At 60.3% G+C, this 21404-nt stretch overlaps 4 protein-coding genes across 4 annotated transcripts; 1 reads left to right on the top strand and 3 right to left on the bottom strand.

Annotated features, from left to right (window-relative positions):
* Positions 1-229: 229 nt before the first annotated feature.
* Positions 230-1663, top strand: BESB_063480 (uncharacterized protein; the record flags this gene model as incomplete). Its single annotated transcript, XM_029364762.1, has 1 exon — positions 230-1663. One exon carries the CDS (start codon positions 230-232, stop codon positions 1661-1663), a length of 1434 nt encoding a protein of 477 aa, XP_029219470.1.
* Positions 1664-3940: 2277 nt separating this feature from the next.
* BESB_063470 (ATPase/histidine kinase/DNA gyrase B/HSP90 domain-containing protein) lies at positions 3941-12215 on the bottom strand (the record flags this gene model as incomplete). The annotated part of the gene is made up of 12 exons (XM_029364761.1): positions 3941-4045; positions 4220-4868; positions 5450-5520; positions 6027-6131; positions 6620-6717; positions 7240-7408; positions 7676-8243; positions 8577-9241; positions 9549-9652; positions 10078-10211; positions 10850-10979; positions 11219-12215. The coding sequence occupies 12 exons, from the start codon at positions 12213-12215 to the stop codon at positions 3941-3943; spliced, it is 3795 nt and encodes a 1264-aa protein (XP_029219469.1).
* A 2174-nt stretch (positions 12216-14389) lies between these two features.
* Positions 14390-16678, bottom strand: BESB_063460 (uncharacterized protein; the record flags this gene model as incomplete). The annotated part of the gene is made up of 1 exon (XM_029364760.1): positions 14390-16678. One exon carries the CDS (start codon positions 16676-16678, stop codon positions 14390-14392), a length of 2289 nt encoding a protein of 762 aa, XP_029219468.1.
* A 2505-nt stretch (positions 16679-19183) lies between these two features.
* BESB_063450 (uncharacterized protein) lies at positions 19184-19966 on the bottom strand (the record flags this gene model as incomplete). Its single annotated transcript, XM_029364759.1, has 1 exon — positions 19184-19966. One exon carries the CDS (start codon positions 19964-19966, stop codon positions 19184-19186), a length of 783 nt encoding a protein of 260 aa, XP_029219467.1.
* Between the last annotated feature and the right edge of the window lie 1438 nt (positions 19967-21404).

The raw sequence follows: 21404 nt of genomic DNA, 5'->3' as shown, positions 1-21404 counted from the left end.
ACGGTTTCTCGTCCCTCCTGATTCGGTCGCCTTTTTTTTTAAGGCGGCCTCCTCTTCTGTCGGCGCATGTCTTTTGGTGTCGGTTTTGTCTTTTTTTGTGCGCACACTCACCCCCATTCGAGAACGCCTTAGTTCCACACGGTTCTTCGCCTTTCGTCGCTTTCCTGTTCGCCGGCCTTCGAGCATCTTTATTTTTCCGGCTAGTAAACTGCGGTTGTCCGACCTGGAGATGACCGAGCAGCGGCTACTCCAAGCTGGACTGAGCGGCGGCGCCAGGGAGGATGCTTTGCGTCGTATGTGCGAGTTCGATGAGACATTCTCTGCAGGGGCGTGTCTCGCTTCTTCATCCTTCGAGTCTCCCTCGTGCGCTGCCGCTTTCCCGGCGCCTGACGGGCTCTCCTCCGCGGCGTTTCCGTCGTCTCTCGCGCCTGCAGAGATGGCGTGGGCGTCGCTGCCTTCGTACCCCGCTCACTCTTCGTCCTGCGTCTTTCCGCCTCTTGACAGTCTCCCGCAGTCCTTCTCCTCGCCGTCGCTGGCGGCCCGCGCCGCGCCTGTGAAGCGCCGCGCGTCGTTTTCCTCCTTCTTCCAGCCCTCCGTGTCCTCTCCCTGCGACGCCGAGACCCCCGGTGCACATACGCCTGATCTGGCTATGTCGGGCGCGGAGGAGAGCGAGCCGAGCGTGGAGGTTTTCCCCCAGCTGTTGCGCGAGCGCAAGCGCTTTCGTCACTCTCCGTCTTCTCTGTCTTCCCTTCTTCAAAAGCCGCATTTGTGTCGCTCTAGAAAGCCGTGCGCCCTGCTCGGTGCTGAGGCCGCGAAGAAACTGGAGCGGGATAAGAGAACCTGTCCGCCGCCTCAGTTGCACTCTGCGCTCGCCGCGTCCTTTGCCTCTCCACTGTCTGCTCCCCTCGTCGTGGGACGTCCTCCAGCGGCTGCTTCGCCTTCCGCAGCGGTCGACTCGTCGCATGCGCTATACATCGAGGATTTTTCGCCTTGTGCGCCGGTTCCGGCGTGTCGCGCCGAACCCTTCGTGTCCGCGACTTCCCCTGCGGCGTTCGCCTCTACGCTGCCTTCGTTTCCTCTGGCTTCCGGCCTCGAGGCCTGCACCTCCGTCTCTCGCTCTCTCCCTGCGTCGCCTGGGCGCGCGGGCAGCCGCCGGCGGTGTTCGTCGGAGAAGGAGCGGGCTCCAGGCTCGCTGTCGCTCTACTCTGCGCTCTCGGCCTCGTCTCTCGCGTCGTCTCCCGCGTCTTTCTCGCCCGCCGCGTCAGCGTTTGCTTCGTCGCCACTCAGCGGCGCGGTGCAGGTGTTAAGATGCCGCAGCGATGCCGCGACGGGTTCTGCGCCCGGCCTGCAAGGCGCGCCATTTGCAGCCGAAGACGCAGTCAGCGGAGAGCGCATGGAAGACGATGAGGAGGACGCCTTCTCTCACCGAGGCGAGGACGCGTCCTCAGCAGACGGCACGGCGCCGCTTGCACAAGAGGGCGTGCGGGGCCTGACGGATGCGCAGAGAGAGCTCAAGCGGAAGATGCAAGAGAAACTTGAGCAGCAGATGCAGCTGTACAGACAGCAGCTGCGGCATGCGCAGGGCGACCCGTGCTTCCCGCTTGGAGGGATGATTGGAGGAGGCGGCGGATATGCGCCAGACGCCGAGTGCTTCTTTTCCTAAACGTGAAACTCGCACAGACTGTCTGGCGTAAGAGCTTCCTCTCGCCTCGTCCTCGAGCGAACCCACACTCGCAGAAGAATCTCGCGTGGTCGCGGGGGGCCACGCCGCGTTCGTCCCGATACAGTCCGCCCCGTGGAGACCCCCACGCCTTCGTGCATCTTTGCATCGGTACTCCACCTACATGCAGAATTATATTTATTTATAGCTTTTTGTGAAGGCGTTTTTATGTATGCGTAAGCTGGCGTGTGTGCCCTGGAGGATTCACGCGTGGCCTGCGCTGGAGAGGAAGAGAGAGAGAGAGTCCGCTTCGCTTTGGCGAATCTCTGGCGGCGGTTGGGAGCAAAGAGGAGAGTTTGGTGCGCGAGGCCAGGCCGGCGAACCGTCTCGCCTGCGAGTCTGAATAAGTTGGAAACGAATTTCTTCGTTCAGGCGTGGATCGGATGCGTAACTTGGGCGCTTGCATGGCGACCGTCCTGCCTCTGCGAGTGAAGAAGCGTTCCGATTTTCCTCGGTTTTTGCCGAATGTTGAGGGGCGGGGTGGTGGCGGGAGGTTCGCGCGGGGTTGGTTTTTTCGCCTGCTTTCCTGCCCTGAAGTGTTCGTCTGCGCCTTCGTTGTGAGAGGTCTCTGCAAGCGTTAACAAGGCAAGTGAAGCGCCGTGCGCCCCTGGCTCCCTGGGTGATTTGTTCTATAGTTTTTGAGTGTGCACTTGCTTCCTGTCCGCGAACGAAGTGCGTCCCATTCACTGCGGCTTTCGCTCCTGACCGGCCGTCCGCCTCCACTGAAAAGCGCACTCACGCGCCCGCGCCTGAAGCTGAGGCTGTACCTTTCTCCCTTCAGCTTTATCGTTCCCCGTTTGGGGGTTCATCACACATTTGCGCGATAGTAACGAATCTACCATATAAAATGTAGATTGCTCGTGGAATAGCCCTACCGATTATGAAGTAGTCTACGCTGTACACCCAAATAAGGAGCCATCCACTGGCAGCAATTCGAGTCGCTTCTGCCTCGATTCGCCTCTGCCCCGACTCACCAGCGCCTCGCTTCGCACTTTTATTTCTCAGCGTTGTCGCTTCTAGAGCTGCACGCGTGCAGCTCAATGGAGTCTTAACCGGATCCTTGCGCGCTCACGCCAGCTTTTAGAGTGTAGTTTTCTTTTTTTCAAAAGGAAGCTTTTTTCAACACACGTTTTCAGCCGAAGAGGCGAGAGGACGCCTTCCGCGCTCGCAGGAAAGGGAACTCGACGCGGAACGCTGCAGACCAAGCCAAGATTTGAAAAAAAATACGAGGAAGAGAGTCCGGAACTACACCTGTACAGCATACATATACTGTGTATCAAGATACATATATATACATATATACATACATTTGCGTATATCACGCGTCCACGCACCACGAAAATAAGTATATTCTTTGCATGACCGGACCCCGAGAATCGTCCGCCTACGTGATGAGGATACGCGATCTCAGACAAACACGACAAAAAAAGCCAACTCTTGCCCAGACCACGCGCTTAGCCTCCTGCTTCTTCTACACGCGTGTATACTGAATACATACATCTGCCTGCAGCAAGCCCTGTGAGAGGGGGGGAGGGGGAGGGGGGGTGACTACAAGATTGAGACAGACTCTAAGCGCGAACACTGTGCGGCGCTTCGTCTCAGTCCTTTCCACACGTGAGCCAGCCGTCGGGTTCGCAAAACAAAACGCGCAGAGACGCCTAGGGTTTAGGGTTAGAAGCCTTTCGCTTCGTTTCTAGTGAACGGATTTGTCTTCAGAAGACTACGTTGGAGCACCTCCGTGCGAGAGACAAGCGCGAAGTGGAGACTGGCGAGCGCAGCCGACCCGCTTTCGTTTCCTGCGAGCTGCGCCCGCGCGGCTGACAGACGGACTCGCGGCCGTCTCGAATTTCTCTCGACTATACCAGATGTTTTTTTCATTTTTGGAAACGACCGAAAAAACCTAAGGGGGGGGGGAGGGTGAGCGGCGATTGGCATGGTCACCGGACCGCTCTGTCACGCGCGAGCTCCGCAGGCCGCAAGCGCCTCCTGGCGCGGTTTCCATTCGCCCCAAGATACGAGGAGATAAGAGCGCGGCAGCATGCATCTGCCACGGAGACTCGTTCAGACCATGGGACTTGGAATCAAGACTCCCCGAAGCCTCAAAACTTCAGGCAAGGCATTCTAGACTCCGCACTCATGCGCCACGGAGCGTTCGCGAAAGCAGAGTCGAATCAGGACGCGACAGCAGAGTCTGCGATCTGCGCATCTGCATTTTGGATGTCACACGTCGAGGTCATCAAGGAACACTTCGCCGCTCGCGTCGGCGATGATGCGCTTGCGTGCCTCGATGTCGTCGCCCATCAGACTCACGACGATTTTCTCTGCCTGCGAATCAGACAGACGCCGCAGGCGAAACAGTCGCGCGTGAGTTTTGACGCGGCACGCAGAGCCGCACCTGTTTCTTGAATACAGTTCGAGACGCATAGAGACCTCCGTTCTGCCCCGCGCCGAGGCTTCTCCCCCGGTCCCCTCTCCGCAAGCGCGAATTCGTTTTCTCACCTCCTGGGCATCCTCGATGGAGATGCGCTTCAGCATCCGCGTCTGCGGACTCATGGTTGTCCGGCGCAGCTGCTCGGGACGCATCTCTCCCAGGCCCTTGAATCTCTGCAGCGAGACGCCGGGAAGCGTCAAGCGCGTCTCGCCGCCGCGGTCGCCGCTCTCCCCCGCCGCGTCGCCTTCCTCCTCTACCTCCTCTCCTATCCCGTCCTTCACCTCGCTCGGGGTCTCTTCGCCCGCCCCTGCGCCCTGCAGACTGCGGTCCTCTGCGTTTTTCTTCCGCAGCCGAGCCTTTTTGCTCGCTCGGAAGTCGCGGAGGACTTGGAAGATCTTCTCGACTTCGTCTTCGCTCCAGACGTAGGACTCCGTTGCGAGGCTCGCGCCTTTGCCCTCGCGCGCCTCCTCGGGGTCGCCCCGACCGCGGCCCTCCCCGCCCGGCGCGGCGCGAAATCTCCGCAGCGTCTCCGTGGCCTCCTCGAGCAGGCGTCTAGGCGTCGGCGGATGGGAGATTTTAAAGAGCGGAGGACAGGCGACGAAGACCAGACCCCGGCGGAAGAGTTCCGGCTGAAGCCGAAAGAAAAACGTGAGCAGCAAACTCCGAATATGAGCCCCGTCCACGTCCGCGTCCGTCAGGATAATGATGCGCGAGTACCTGAACCATGTTACACACATCTCCCTCAAAAAAACGACATAAAAAATCAACGACCGAACGGCGCAACAGCCAGCGTAAAAAGTCTTTTTCTAGTGCATCCATATGCACGCGCCAAGTCGTCTGCAGCCAGATGCCTTGCTGGCGCCCTCTAGTCCTCAAATGTAGAACTACGCGCGTGGACATGATTGACAGCATTTTCTGAGTAGCTCCGTGCCTCGAGCTCCTCTCGCTACCGCTCTCCGTCTGCGGCGCTCTTCCTCTCTGGATAACGCCCGTCTCTTTTTATACTGCTCCAGCCGTGTGGCTCTTCGTGTGAGACGAGAGCCCACGCCGATATCATTCACGGATTCACGATATGCTTATCTATAGTTTACTTGAAAGTAGTGCGCAGAAGCGAGTCTGAATCTTTCTTCGGCGCCAGAGGCTACGTGACTAACTCGCTTTGCAGCCGCGTATGACAATGCATCCACAGCAATAAGCAAATACCTCTCAACGTGTATATGGGAGGTTTTGGCTTCTTCCACACTTTGTATATGCGTGTTTTCCGGTTTTATATATTTTTTTCGTTTTTCAACGCTCACCGCAAGCCTTCCAGATCCGCGCGCACTTCTCCGGTCTTCGTTACTCCAATACCGAGAGCCGCAATCAACGCCTGCAAAAAGAAAGAGAAAACACGGGAACAAGAATCACGTCATCAGCACAGGCAGAAGCGAGGGAAATGGAGGGACTCACTGCAGAAACGAACACGAAAAAAGCAAAAGCAATCTCGAGATCTGAAGAAGCACAGACACTGGAGACCGGCGAGAATGGAGAAGGAAAACGCGACGCCTCAGCCGAGAAGCCTCAGAGAAGAAACGGCGAAAAAAAAAAATCGAACTTGGGAGGCGAGCACAGGGCGAGTAACGCTGGCTACGGAGTCGCCTAAGGCCAGACACAACTGCTGGACGGGTCCTCAGCTTATAGTCAGTGACTGCGGAGGAGCGGCCTTCCGGATAGAGACCATGTTTGTCTGTTGCTCGACGCTTCAGAAGAAGCGATGCCTCTGTGAACAGGCAAAACGCGTGTGAAGCAAAGCGGGCACAAGCAGGAACCGCGGCGGCAACAAGGGATCTGCCCAAAACACCCGCAAACCGTGGATACTACACCCATGCCACCTACCTTTAGTTCTTCGTTCTCAAAAATCCGCCGGAAATTCCCGAGTTTCTCCACGTTCAGAATCTTGCCGCGGAGAGGCAGAATCGCCTGTGTGCGGCGATCCCGTGCCTAGGCGAGTTTCACAACATACAGGGGGGCAAGGCACATCTGCTCAGCGCCTCCGAAGTTCTGCGGGAATGGTGCCGACAAATGCGATACTAGCTCAGAAACGGCACGGCGCGAAGAGGCGCCTTGGGGCGGCTCACGCGCATGCAGACGCCGAGACAGGCAGATACACACATACACCCACATGTGCAGATGGACGTGTGCCTACATACATATATGTACACATACATGTATGCAATCATACGAACTGAAACTACACGGAGCGGCAGGTTCGCGTGGGAATGCGTCGCTAAGAGTACGCACACATGCAGAACCGCCAACGCAGCCACAGACGCGTCCAGCAAAGCATTAGGCGGCGCCTATACGGCCGTCGCCTTGCGTGCTCACGCCTGAGAGGTCTCCCTTCGAGTCCATTTTGGACTCTCTTCCGGAGCTCTTGGCGCAGTCGGCAGTCAGTCTTGGATTTTAGGACCCCCTTTTCAACCGCTCACCTGCTTCGCGCTCCCAGCCGCGCTCTCGCCCTCCACAATAAAAATCTCCTTAGACCTGCGTTCGGCGGCGTTTGTCGGGCTGCAGTCCGCGAGCTTCCCTGCGCAAAGAGGAAATGACGCGAGAAAAACCGAGTGCAGACGAAGCTACGACTCCGTCTGACGCGCGGGCGGAACTTTAAAGCACACAAAGACCTCGGTAAATATGCCTCTGCAGGCAGGTCAGGTGAATGCGCCCAAGCACAGATGCAGAACAGCCAGACACACGGCTCGACAAGGATGCTGCTCGGCAGGAGTCGCCAGACACACGGTGAGCGCGGAGCCTTCGCGCGCGTGTTTAACCGAAAGCCACCTCGACGCGTACTCCGCCGCTGAGCGGCCAGGCACCCCGCACACTTTCTACATATACAAATATATATATATATAACTATGCATATGTAGAGACACGCACACATGCACACACATATATACATACACATAGACCTGTCCTAGACATACGTCTATTGCACACATAAACAAATAACTTTACATAAATGAAAGCACGACAACGCAGAGGCATGCAGAGTCTGGTTTAGGTTTGAGACGACTCGCCAGCAGGACGCGTGCTTTCGCAGTTGAGTCACCTGGAAGAAGCGTGGAGTGCGAGCTCGTCGCCTGCTGTTTGGCCCTGGCGAACTCGCGGGCGGCTCGAGCAGCGGCCGCGGCCGCGCGGGCCGTCGCGGCCTTCTGGAGGACGCGCTGGAAGTTCTGCGAGTGCGTCTCGAAGTACCGAACGAGCGCCTCGCAGACGAACTGCTCGTAGACGACACGAGAACAGTCGGCAAAAGAGCGGGAAGCTCACGGAAATTCGAAAAAAGGAAAAACTCACAGGCGGCTTGGCCGCGGAGAAAACAGGAAAAGGTGCGAACGGCGGACAGAGACAGGCACGCCCGTTTCAGGGTACAGGGGTTGAGCGACTGGTTCGACCCCGCGGGCCTCTGCGCCCTCGAGAGCTGCTTGGAAAAAGGAAAATTGAAAACTCGCGAAGCGCGGCTGAGGTGTGGACGCGCCGTCTCTCACCTCCTCCACGATGCCCTTGACCTTTTTATTTCCGAGCTTCTTCTTTGTTTGACCCTCGAACTCGGCCTCGCGCATCTTCAGACTGACGACGCCCACGAGGCCTTCGCGGAGGAACTCGCCCTGCACGGTGAGCGCCTTCTCCGCGTCCGCCTCGCCCTGTGCGCCTCTGCGCGCGCCGCGCCTGGCGTCGCCTCGCAGGAAGCTCGTTCGCCCTATCGCAGTCGCCGTACCTCTCCCGCGCCCCGAGGGAAACGCCTCGGCGGCCGCAGAGGAGAGGCGCAAAAGCCGCTGAATGGCACGCGTCAAGCCTGCGCGGACGCCTTCGACGTGCGCGCCGCCCTCAGGCGTCGGGATGCTGTTCACGAAGGAGAGAAAAAAGTCTGAGGAAGAAGACGCGAGCGTCTCCGAAGACAGCGGCGAGACCGACGCTGACGAGCGCGGCGCGGGCGCCGCCTCTGGGGCTGCGGCGCCCTCAGATCCGGCGGGCGAAGAGGACAAAGCCGAAGGCGAGGAGAAGAAGAGCCGAACCGACAAAGACATGTCCGAGCTCGGATGAGAGCCGTTGATGCTGAGGAGGCACCGCACACCACTCGAGGCCGCACCAAAACTCGAGATCCTGAAGAGAGGACGCCGCCGCGAATGCTGAGGCTCCCCCCCCGAAACCAAATGGCAACGTCCTATCCCCGCCTTCGCGTCATCACGCCTTCACAGCGGAGCTGCTGCAGCTTCAGAGGCACCTCTAGACGACAGCGAAAGTCAGGCTCAGCATTTCTCGTCTGGCTCTAAACCCATCCTAAACGTGCGGTTCGCGCGCCGGAAGAAGCGAAAACGCCGCGGGACTCCTCACACGGCAGCGGGGGCGTGGGGGCGTCGATCTGGGCGCTGGCTGTGCCGCGATTACCTGATGACAGGCGCCTCGCTGAAGAGACTCGTGAGGTTCGCAGACAGATGCTGAATGTAGGCGTCGAGCCCGCCAGGCTCCTTAAAGAGCAGCGCCCGCAACGCCTCGCACTCTCCCGTCTCGGTCTGGAGCTCGCCTCCATCTGAACGCTCGCTGGCTGTGCCCTCTTCGCCGGCGGCGCCGTCAGGCCTGCGATGCGGCGCGTCCGCCGCAGCGGGCAGCTCGACGAACTGGAAAGAGGCCGCCGGGTGGAGGTAGGCGAGGTCTCGGAGTCGGGTTTCGATTTTCCTCCCGTCCAGACGCAGCTCGTCGCCAAAGATTTCGCCGTCGACCTCAAAGCTCACACAGGTGCCCGAGGCCGCGGGCGTAGGGCCGAAGAGGAGCTCGAACGGATTTCGCTCCGCGCCAGAGGCGCCAGCGGACGGCGGCCAAGACGCGAAAGCGCTAGTCGCGAAGTCCTGAATGTCTCGCCTTCGCCGAAGCTCGAGCGCCCCGTCTGACTCCGGCGCCGAGCTCTCACTCACCTGCGAAGGACCCGCCGGCTCCTTCCATCTCGACGCCGCCTCGCCGAACCCTGTGGCAGGCGAGGAAGGCCGCACGCGCAGCGGCGCGAGGACTCTGCCGCGACTAAAACTCATCTCGTGGAGGCCCCCGTTGCGGAGGACCTGAAATCACGAAGACAGAAAACATCTGACGCGTCTACGAACCGTGCGGAGACTGCGCAGCCAGGCCAAGAACGAGGCAAACCCTAAACCCCCAGTAGCTGGCGACGATGCAGTCGCACACGCAGCTGCGGCGCAGGGAGTCGGCGAGCGGTCCTCGCTCTGCAGACTCAGGCCCCGCGACCGGAGGCTCTTAGGCCTGCGCGAGGAAGGCATGCGCCGCCACACAGCCTCCAGCGTAGATGCTGTTGCGACCGGCTGGAGCTCTCGGCGGCTGCGAATCCAAAAGAAACAGAAGGCAGTCGCTTACAGAGACGTGAAGCCGAGAAGAAAGCGCGTTGATGACTGAGCTGCCAACGCCATGGAGACCCCCTGCAATCGCGTAGCTGCTTTTCTCTTCGGCGCCTGAAGAGGCTGATCCACACACATGCGACACGTCAGAGAAAAGCACACAGAAAAACGCCCTAAGCAAGTCGTGGAGAGGCGCCCGACACTCACGTCTGCAGACATGGGCTCGCATGAGTTTCCGTTCAATTTGCGTGTAAAGATATAAATGTGGAGTGCGTGAGAGACAAGAGATGCAGAGATCCTAAGGCACCGAGAGCAAGTCAGCTAAATGGACTCTCCTGCCGGGACTCCCACGCGGCGGTGGAGAGACTATTATTTCCCTGTCGCACTACAGGGAACGCGGGCTTCGTCAGAAAGGCAGGGCGCAGCGCACGGCGCCGCAGCCACACGCATGCATATGCACGCGGTGTCTAGACACGACTCCGTTTTCAAACGGCGACGTGTCTCTCGCCCCCCCTTCCCCCCCCCGAGGCCTGGGCGCCGGCTCCTACTCGCTGGCGCAGCGGAGGGCGTAAACTTGCCGCCCGCATGCAGCTTCGTGAAGACTGTCTCCAGCGCAGAGACGCCGGTCTGCGGATGCATGTCGCATGGGATGCCGCGCCCGTCGTCGGCGACCGTCACGCGCCTGGAGAGCAACAGAACGCAGGAGAGAAAGATTCACACATGCCCGAGCCCGCGCGAGGCGTGGACATGAAAAGGACTTCCACCGGCTGCACAGCATGACGCGAACGACGTCGCGGTCTCGGCTGGCATCGTGCCGCGCCCTGGCGTAATCAACGCACGCCACTCGCAGCTCGCGCTGTCTAACCGTCTGAGAGGGCGCTGGAGCGCTCGTGACCCGCGGCAGGCGTCTTTCCGGTTCTTCAGCACGCCTGGCTGAGACTGCCGCTAAGCAGGCCACTGCGCTGGCGGCCCTGAACGCCTCAATGACGAACTACAGACAGGGACGGCGAGGCTCCGAGAGAGTCGCGACGCCGGCAGTCGCTCTGCTTGACGCGGCAACGCTTCGCCCCCCCCCCCCCCCCCCCTTTCCCTGGAGGCCGAACGTCTCCATGGTAGTACATAGCCGAGGAATTCAGTGGCTAGGAGACATGTTCAGTTCTAAAACTATAAGGTACCATCGGCGGCAGGACGCGGACAGGAACCCGAGAGGGACGAACTGAAGCGAGAGGGACAGCGCAGGCGCACAGAGGCGGACGCTCACGGCGAGTGCGAGGCCCCTCAGAAGTCGAAGAATCTGGCATTTCTCAATTTCGAGCTTACCGTCTGTCGGGGTGGAGAATCACGACGATGTTTCGACATCCGCCGTTTTCGATTTCGTCCACTGCGTTGTCCAGCGCTTCCCAGACCAAATGGTGCAGGCCCTCAGAGTCTGTGCTTCCGATGTACATGCCTAAGAATGAAAAGTCAAATGAAAAAAAGCTCGCATGCGCAGGCTCCCGAGAGCGCGCGAACGCACGTCGGCGTCTTCTCCGCCTCGAGGCGAAGGACCATCCGAACATATCGCGAGGCCGGCGCATCTCCACGCAAGCCCCACCGGATGACAGCCCACGCGCATGCGGAGGGCGGCCTCAGTCGGTTCTTTCTCTGGGTACGAGAAGCAGAGAATTTTGAATGTGAAGCAGTTCTCACCTGGACGCATGCGCACGGGCTCCAGGCCTTCGAGCACTCGAATGGAGCCCGCTGTGTATGTTCCCGCAGAGGAGGAAGGCAGTGAGGAGACGCAAGACGAAGCTGCAGACGAAGAACCGCGGTCGCGCAGCGAGAAGACGGAAGGCGAAACAGAAGAAAACGCAGGCAGAACAGACGACGGAGACGACTGGAGAGGAGCGGAAACGAGGAGAGACAGCCGTGAAGAAGTTGAATAGGATGGAGTAGAAGGCGCAGCAGACAAACAGAAAGACGATGAATTTACAGGCGCGGCCAGAAAGCCGACTACAGAGTGCAGAGACAAGGGAGAGGGAGAAGCGAAGCGAGACGGAGAGGGAGGCGAGCAGGGAGAAGAAAAAACGGTGGACTGGCGAGGAGAGGACGAGCGACAAGAAGGGCGCAGAGACTCCGAAGACCAAGTCGAGCCTCGCGGGGAGCAGCAGGCGAGAGCCGCACGGGGCCTTGTTTGAGAGAGGCCATGGCACGTAGTCTGCGGCGAGCACGACGCTGAGAGCTCCGGCGGGTAGGGCGGCGCCACGCGGCAGAAAGACGTCCCTGCGCGGCTTCGCGCCACTGCGGTCGCCTGAGGCGCCTGCGCCGCGAACGCAGAGAGCAACAGGACGCAAGATACAAGCGAGGAGACGAGGGCGCGCCGTTTCCCCCTGAGACCCGTGGGATACCCGCCGACAGCGCCACAGCCGCAGGAGTTCGAAGGTCGACGCACAGAAGAATAAAAATGAGGATAGTAAGAATAAACAGAAGAACGGAGAGGAGACCGAGAGCGCAGGGACGCTGGGCTCAGACAGGAGGGCGACAGGGGACACCAGGCAGACCGCGCGGCCGCAGACGAGCAGACACGACGGGGCGGAGACGGCGAGCGACAAAGAGAGGAAGGCCCAGCGCAGCAGCGTGTTTTCACTGCCTTTTGCGGATTGCCTCCCTCTCTCTCTCTCTCTGCGGAAGAAGAATCTCTCGACATCTTGCGGCTCTGTCGTTGAGGAGACACCGAGGCCTCGCGTCCCTCGCCAGAGAGGTCCACGAAGGCCGAAAGCGACAGAACATGCGCCGAATTGAATCTGCGTTGGCGTTCAGTTGGAAAAATAAACAAAATCTAAACAAAAGACAAGTCTCGCCCTGGAGGCCGAACAAGACGCGAGAGACGGCGAGACACGCGGTGTGCGCCTGCGCATGTACTAAAACCCGCCGCTGCTCAGGGGAGGGGATGAAGGAGGCATTAAAGAGAAAAAAAGCGCGAAAAAAAGCGAAAACGAGACGGACAGGTTGGCAGTGCTGCCTGCGTCGCGGTTTCTCCGTTTTTCAATTTCAATTTCGCGTGCTCTGTCTTGTGCATGCAGAGACACCCGACACCGAGCCCCGCTAGCTGCGGTGCCCTGGAAGACGCATCGACGAAAGACTTCTCTCTCCAGTCTCAGGAAAAAGAACTTTCACAACGTTATCTGCTTAGCCCCTAGGCTCGCGCAGCTGCTGGCGAAAGGAAATTCTGGGGAAGGAAAAAAACGCTGCTGCCTTGTCGACCGCATCGTGTGCATCGGTCTCTCCCTCCCGGGGCCCTTGGGACTACAGGGCGTTCTTGCCTGCTCAAAGGGTCATCCTCTGTTCGTCGCCTTTCGCTTGCAATACTGACTTCCTGGGATCGCATGCTGCCGCTTCTTATAAAAGATCTTCCTCAGGCTTTTTCGCTTTGGAGAGGGCGATCTTACTTAGCTCGATTTGTGCCCAGTAGCACAAGGACGACGAGGGTAGTCTTTGAGGGGCTTGATGATGCCCTCTTAATAAACAAATAGACATTCATGTTCAAGCATCCTGTCAGATCGTGCTGAAATCGATATGCACATGCCTGAGGCGCTCTTTTCTGCTGCACGTGCACATGTATGTATTTGAGCACGCGCAAGAAAAAAAGCGACTCTAAAGGCGATTCTAAAACAAAACTACACGAATACACTACAGACACGTAGAGAAGATTTCGAATGACACGTGTATGGAACCTCGATTCGCCCTGCAGCTTCACGTGACAGGTGAGTTAAAGAGCTCCCTATCTGCCGCCACCGGAGAAAAACAGTGTGAAGTGGACATGCCGCTCTCCTTCAACTTGTGGGTGTTCGTAGACAGATGTGACTGGCAGAATGAGTTTCTGGATGTAAACGTGATGGGGCTCGCGAGCCAAAGCTGCCAAAATCCTTGCGTCTCGCAAACGTGTCTGTCTTGAACGGACCATTATATATATATATATATATATGTGTGTGTGTCTCGGGGGGGGGGGGGGGGGGGGGGGGGGGGGGGGGGGGGGGGGGGCTATATATATATATATATATATAATCCTGCTGCTGGAACATGGTATGTGATATGCTATATGTACTTATATATATATATACGTATCCCAGAGTTTAGATGCGACTGTGTACGCGCATGCGCCTTTATGCCACATTGCTGTCAGCCACGTGCGGCGGGCGGCGGTCTCGGCCTGCAGGTTCTGCCCGTGAGACCCCGCAGAGGCCACCCCATATGAAGGCCGGCGCCACGGCGGGGACAGATGTGTCGTACTGCGCTTCATCCGTCAGAGTATCTTGAAAGGCACACCAAACTCCCTGAGGGTCTTTAAAAGTCAAAAATATGCAAACACGAGACCCCGCTGCGCCCGTGTTCTCGCGCTTTCCCCTGCCCCCCACGCCCCTGCCGAGTGCGCATGTGCACGCAGGGCGAAGAACTCGAAAACCTTCGCTACTGCAGCTGCCTATGGGGACATGCAGACCTGCCTCAGCATTCGCTAACGAACGAGCCACGGCAAGATTCACCCAGAGCGACGCTCGCTGCCGCGTGTAGCTGGCGAATGCTCAACACCACGTTCACTCGTGAGCTGCTTCGTGAGTCTGCGGAGGCCGCTTTACACCGCTGGCTCCTGCCCTGCAGCTGCGCAGGCAAGATCTCAAACTGCTTGAACCCTGCATCTCGCCTCCTCGTGTAACGCGTCTCGCGGCGAATGTCTCGGGTACCTGTCTGTCTGTGCTTTCGGTTTCCGAGCATTCTGCCAGGAAATGCGCGACCCCGATCCGGCGCCTGCAGATCGAGGAGGCAGCGTCTGCGCCGAACAGCTGATGCCCTCAAGGCGCGCCGCCGCGATCCCAGCGCTTCATCTCACTCACGCTTTCTCTCTTCTTCCCGCGCGATCTGCTCGGCGATCCACTTCGTCTCAAGTTCTTTGATGTAATGCAGCCTCGCGGCTTTCTTGTCGCGCCCGACAGTCCTCGATTTCCCCTTCAGCTCGTCTAGCTCCACGCTCTCCCGCTCTATCACTCGCCGCCTCGGCTCGGCGCGATCTGTGCAGCCTGCATCAGCTCGATAGCCCTTCTGCGTGCCGACACAGGGCGCCTCGTCAGCAGCAGCAGCAGCAGAGTCTGCCCTCGCCTCGTCTCCGCGTGGGCGAGGCGCGCGCGACCTCGAGACGCCTTCGCGCCTCGCAGCTGCTCGGCTTATATTCGGGTCCCTGGAGGTGTCCTCAGTAGGAACGCAGCAGTCGCCCTGCGCCGGGCCCCCCTCGGCCTCTCCCTCGCCGTCGTCTCCCTCAGGCCGTCGCTGCGGCGCGCTCCAGAGCCTCTCCTCGCAACCGCTCTCGACAACCACGGAGACCGACGAGTCAGACGAAGGCGAGAGAGAGCTCCGTCGGGCGCCCCGCCCCCCGGGGCACCTGCCCCGCGGGCCCTCTGTCTCTCGGTCGTCGCTCGACGAGGCATCCGAACTTGACGAGTCGACTGAGACCTCCAGCAAGCCTTCTCGCGTTGCCGCCGGGCGTCGGCGCGCATTCGGCTCTCCTCGCGTTTCCGTTTTCTCTCTGTCTCCGCTCCGCTGCCGGTCTTCATCTGAGGACGCGAGAATCGACACGACGCTGCCTTCCTCGTCGGATATGACCAGACACACCGCCGCGCCGCCAGTCTCTCTGTGTCGTTTGCGCGCCTTCTTCAGCTTCGCGCGCTTGCCCTTCTCCCTTGCCTTTTCCTTTCTTCTCTTCTCGAGCTTCTTCCACTTCTTCTCTGTCATCTTCCGCCTCGCCCGCGCCCCCGCCTCCCGCTCTCTCGCCTGCGGGCTCGCCGCCCCCGGGATCCCCTCGCGGGCCTCGCGCCGGTCTCGCTGCCCAGCTGACGTCGCGTCGGCTGCGGAGGCAGCGGCTCCTTCCGCCTCAGGCAGGCCGCGGCTGCGGCGCGACTTGTTTTGAAGCAACTCTGCGGCGACGGCCGCGGCCTGCTCGCGCCGCGCGCGCACGAGTGCCTCGTGCGCCGTGAGCGGCTTTGCTTCTTTCGCGGCGTCGAGCGAAGAAGGCGGGCGGTGGTACCAGGGCTCCTCCTGGAGAGAGGCGCGAACGAGGCTGTCGAAGTCGCTCTTCGCGTCGGGCGTGTATCCCGCCTGCTCGAGGTACTTGTGCCGCTGCGCCTCCAGCTTCTGCATCTCCTTCTCTTCCGCCTGAAAAAAGTTCACGTGCTGCAGCCCCGCCTTCGCCTCCTCTCGGCGGCTCCTGGAGGCACACGCTGGGCCTCGTGGCGCAGCCAGAAACGACCGCTGCACGCTGGCTAGCGCCGCCGAAGACGGGATGCCGACGCGCCTCGACTCCGGCAGAGAGACGAGGCCTGGGGCGACGCCTGCTGCGTCCGCAGAGTCGGGCGCCGCAGCCGCGCGCGACGAGGAGACCGACAAGGCGCCGGCAGGCACCCGCACGATCTCAGCCGCGCTATGCGTGGAGAGAAAAAACCCGATGCCGCTTCCGAGCGACGCGAACTCGCCGGCATCCGCCCCCGCGCCGTCGACGTCCTCAAAGTCCCTCGGCAGAGTCGCCGCCTCGAAGGCAAGCGCGTCCTCGAAGGCGGCCGCAGCGCCGGCGCGCGCCAGGCTCCGCGAAGAGCCCACACATCCTGCGGCGGCTGCCTCGCATGCCGCGAACCCAGCGGAAGACGCCTGCGCAGCACGCGACGTGGCCCTGAGGATCGAAGCCGACTCGAGGGCGCTGGGCGCCGAAGGGCCCCCCGCGCCTCCTGCAGCTTCGCGGGAGGCGTAAGGAGACCAAGCCGAGGCGGAAGAGCTAACGGCGACGCCGCTGGACTCCAGCAGGCCCGCGGTCGCCCGGGGCGCCTCGCGGCCTCGCTTGCAGGCTGTCGCTCCCCGGTCCGCGGCGGCGCTGGCGTCCTCCTCTGCCGCAGGTTCGCGGGGCTCCTCGCTGTCGTCCTCCTTCGCCCTGGCGTGTTCAGCGGCCTCGAGCTTGCGGCGCTTCAGCAGTGTCAAGATGTCAGTCATCGAGCGCTGCTCACGCTGCTGCCTCTGCGCGGTCGCCTGCGCCTGGAAGTCCGCCTCGTCGCGCTGCACGCGCAGCCTGTTGTCGTGTCTGTATAAGTGCCAGCGCTTCTGCGGCAGAATGTTGAGTCCGCCGTGACCCCCCATGCTGCCGCCGCGCAGAGAACGACGCGAAGAGAAGAGCGACCGGAGAGAAAGAGAGACTGGAGAGGAAGTGGGGAAGCTCGCGAGAGCAAGAAGGCGAATCGCGTTTAGCGGACGGTGGAGAGCCACGGTTTTTTTTTTCCGAAGCGAAAGAAGAAGGAGGCGACAACTGCGCCGGGGTCAAGCGCGCGGCGCGCGCATCTGGCAGAGAGCGAAGGGGCACCCGAAACCGTGAAGAGGTATGGAGGAGCGGACAGCAGGCGGCGAGACTTAGCCAAGCTCGCGGAGTGCAAAAAACAGACAGAAACAGCTGGATAGATACTGGAGGGGGAGGCGGGGGGGGGGTGGGGGGGGGGGGGCGGAGGGGAGGAAGCCGGCACAGTTGGTGCGAGGCAAGCGAGAGTGCAGTCAACAAGAGATGAAGCCTGGACAGAAAGGCGGGCAAAAGCAGGGAAGAGAAAGAAAACCACGAAAACGCCACCGACGATCGCGCACCAATGGAGACGCCGCAGCCGTGCGGCTAGGGAGACGAACTCGACCTAATTGACACAATCAGGCTTTTCGGGCGGCTAGAGGATACCTCTAGCCGCATTCGAGAAGCAGTGATTCTACTCCTGAGGGAAGACAATTGGGCGGCAAATAGACAAAGCCCGAGACGCCATGGCGCAACTGGAGAGACTGGCTTGCCAGGGAAGGGGATTGATTGGCCGTGACGCGAGAAAAACAGGGGGGGGCGGGGAGCCGATGAGACACATATCAAACCCAGAGCAACGCTCACTGGTCTCCAAAGTCGCTCTGGGGAGCGGATTAAGAAGATGAGGCCCAGAGATCGGTGCTTGACAACAAAAGGGAACGGACAGATGAAGTATGACCTTAGAGCAAAGTGTTAGACTAGGAGAGCTTGCTTGAGGCCGCCATTTCAGCAAACCAAAAACCGTCGCACGCATCGCAACTCGGCATGCGTGCATGCAGTCCTTGCCGGCCGCGGAGAGCGCGGCGTAGGCGACTGGAGCCAAAAAGACCGTGTTTTCACTATGATTTTCTCGTATTTCGTGACGGTCACAAGCACTGAAACTGGGACTTCACGGTCTATGAAAGGCCTTCTGGCGGAGAGACGGTGAGGCCTGCGCGGTGACTCACCGCCCCCGAGCTTGGTCCGCGCAGGCGTGTATGCAGAGACTCGTTGGGAGCCCAGACGACACGACGCGCACCTCCCGCGAAGAGCGGCTGCTTCTCGCTTGATCACGGCTTGCGCCGAGGGCGAGCGACGCAGCCGAACTCCCAAGGATCCTGCGTGCCTTTGTTTCACTGTGGAGGACACAGCGCGTTACGAAAGCGGCCGCCGCAAGATCTATATTTATATGGCGACAGCACAGAGGCACGGCTCTCTGAGCGGGCTCAGCGGGTCACTGAGGCGTCGTTCCCTACAAATCTCGACATAGCGGCGCTTCACTCGCACTCCCTCGTCCGCGGAGTTCGCGACAGTTCACTCGTGCCGCTCACTACCAAGCCTGTGGCAAATACACAGACACTCACGCATGTATGTACATATGTCTATATATATATATATATATATAAATGCACGCACGTATACACACGTTTATCGATATATGCTTGCGCTGGCCCTGGCTACGAGCCGCAAGGCTGCGGTGGTGACTGCGGGAGACACCTCTGGTTAGATTCAGCGAGCTTCTGACGAACAGCTAGCCTGTCTCTGCGGTATTCGCCTGCGCGCGCCTGCAGCTGCTGCATCAACACCGCACGTGGGCAGCCTGACCTGAAGTCGGGCGCGCGAGGCGCCTTTCGCTCTCTGTGACGCCTGATGTGCAGGCCGCAGCTGCAGCGCCCGCAGTCTCTCTGCCTCGAGGCAATCGCTACTCGACATGGGCTAGACTGCAACAAGCTTGAGCGGCATTCCAGTGACTCGACAGTCGCTACGGTGAGTGTGCTGTGGCGGCCGCGCGGCTGCACGCCAGCCAACTGCACCAGCTGCTCCGCAGGCCTCCGATTGCCTTTTCTCGCTCGGTGGACGCTCCGTACCAGACTACAACGCCGAGGGTAGAGCGCCCAGACGCACTCGAAGAAACTTTGCCGGCGAGATACTTGGCCTCCACCACACCCGCTACAGCAGGGGAGCATCCACAGCTCCGTACGCTACTGGTAGGCGAGTGGGACCTGAGACCTGCGCCGTCCTTATTTTCTCTTTCAAAACGAAATGCGCACAGGAAACGAAGGGGAATCCGAGCACGCCGCGGGATGCGCCCGCGAACAGGGACGCAGCAGGCGCTCCTGCGCATGCGGGCCTAAGCAGCCTTGCACCGCCCTCTACAGCTGCGAATTCACTGAAATGACTTGCTTGTGTGGCTTCCACGTCTTGACATGAGTTTCGTTCACGAAAAAACAAGAGGTCTGAAAAAGACGTTCAGTGGAGCTGGACTCGACAGCGATCGGCGGAGTGCCCAGTGAGACACTTCGCACTGCAGAGCGCCTGGCGCGGCTGTCTCTTTTCTACCGGGCAGCTGGCTGTCGGGTCGGCTTCTTCTCGCGTTGCGCGGCTTTGGCCTGGGGGTTCGCTTCCTTTGCAAGTCTTTTCTCTTCTGCCTCTTGCTGCTGTCGCTGCAGATTCAGTGTGTTCTGGAGGTGCAGCTTGAGCGCGCCCAGCGGGCTCTCCTGGAAGGCCGGGAAGTTCAGAATGGCGTCATACTGCTTGATCTCCTGCGCGGCGACACGCTGAAACATCTTTCTCGATATCTTCGCCGACCCCTTCCTCTCGCTACCGCACGCGTCGCCAGTCGCGCCGCCCGCCGCGCCGCCCGCCGCGCCGCGCCTGCGGTCGGCGGCGATGCTCTCGATCTGGTCGCGGAAGCTGCCGAAGTCAATGAACTCCCTCCCGCGCTTCGCGCTCTCCTCCTTCTGCCGCTGCTCCTTGACCTCTCGCGCGTAGCCGACAAAGTCGAACTTGCGCAGCCAGGCCTCGCGCTTCGCCAGCCGCCGGCGCTGCCCTCTGGACAGCCCCACGAAGGACTTCTCGAGGGTCGCCTCAACCTTGTTCAGCGCCTTCTTCTTCTCCGCCTCCTGCGGCTCGCTTGGAGGGGGCGCAGGGGACGCTGAAGCGTCGTTCTCGCCATCGTGCTGCGCAGCCGCGACCGCTCGCCGCAGCTGCTCCAGGCGCGCCTCGGCCTCCGGCGTGAGAGACACGGGGAAGTCCTCTGTCTCCTCTGCGGCTTGGAGGTGCCGCGAATGAGGGGCGAGGTCGTGGAACTTCGTTCTCTCCTTGCGGACTTTCGGCATTTTCGACAAAAAAACTGCCAGACGGGGGGCGAAGAGACTGCCGTGGCTTGGCGCCGAGGAGGAGCCCAGGCGCGGCTTCTGCTTGTCGCCCTCGAGGGCCTCCGCGAAGGACTACACAGGGCACTTCGACGACCGCGCTACGGCCCCCCGGAGGGCTCCCTGGCGAGAAGAGAAGAGAGACGGCCACGATGAGGAAAAGTCAAATCAGCTTCGGTCCGCGAAAGCTCTTGAGAAACGTTTCGCGGCGTACATGGGCCCCGTCAAGGCAACAGCATGTAGCCTCTAGAGCCCCAGAGAAGGCGCCAGTGCAACTCCGGCAACAGCATGTAGCCTCTAGAGCCCCAGAGAAGGCGCCAGTGCAACTCCGGGGGCGGGAAACACATTCGTTGCAAGTGTGCCTTCCCTCTTTTCCTCTAGAGAAGAAGGAATTTCTCCCTTTTCATGTTCTAGAGCGCGGTACGCAGGCCCTCGCGCTCTTTTCTCCGCCGCCGCGAAAAAACGCCCCGGCGGCTTGCAGGCTCCGAGAATTCCGGCAGGTCGGTGGGAAGCAAGCTAGCGGCGAAGAAGAGGAAATTCTCACTCGGGCCTTTTGCGCGCAAAACAGATCGCAGGGAGCCTTCGTTTCTCAAATGGAGAGACACTTGCTGGTCTGCCGTCGATGCTCGCTGCGAGCTCAAAACAGCGTTCGTCGGGTCGCGATGTTCGCCGTAGAGGCGAGCGAAGCTCTGAACCGCCGCGCCGCGCGGGGGGTGTGCCGTTGGGCGCCCCAACGCCGCGAAACCGAGAAGAAAAAGGACGCTGGACTGAACTCGCCAGACGAACGCGTGTCTAAGTGAAGAAAGACGGAAAAAAATCAGAGAGTGGATTGCAGAAGCGTCCTTCTCCGACTTGTTCGCTTGCATGCTAGTTGACTCTGTCCTCTCCGCTCCCCACTTCTCGTCTCCTGCTTGCCTTGGGAACACATGCGACGGTGCACGGAGCCGGCGCCCCTTTTCAGCGTGAATCCTCTGTGTTTTCGAAGACTCTCTCTACGTTTGGCGCGCGTTGACAGATCTCTTGGCTGCTGGCGCGCTCGCGGCGCGCCTGTGAGCGAACTGCTGATTCCGCAGTCGCGGCTGGCGCGCGCCTTTTCAGCGGAACCTCCGAGGCGTCCTCTCGCAGCTCCGCCTCGCACACTCACTCAGTCTTTCCTTGTTCCCTCTGCGTTGTCTTTTCGCAGTCAGTGCTCTAGGTGTACGTACACCGCGGCGCAGTGACCGCCGGTCGGGTGGCTGGCGTTCGTACCTTTCGCATAAGTGAATCCGACTGCAGTTTGCGGCAACCGTGGCCTGCACCCCTCTCTTTTGTCTTTTTGGCGCGTTCTCTGCCTTTCTAAGCTGCATGTGAATCTTTAAATTCGTCTCTGGCGAGCGTTCCACACCCGCTCTCCACGTGAAAG

The sequence above is a fragment of the Besnoitia besnoiti genome, chromosome V (genome assembly GCF_002563875.1).
Source record: "Besnoitia besnoiti strain Bb-Ger1 chromosome V, whole genome shotgun sequence".
Classification (NCBI taxonomy): Eukaryota; Apicomplexa; class Conoidasida; order Eucoccidiorida; family Sarcocystidae; genus Besnoitia; species Besnoitia besnoiti.
This window is presented reverse-complemented; position numbering and strand designations above follow the sequence as displayed.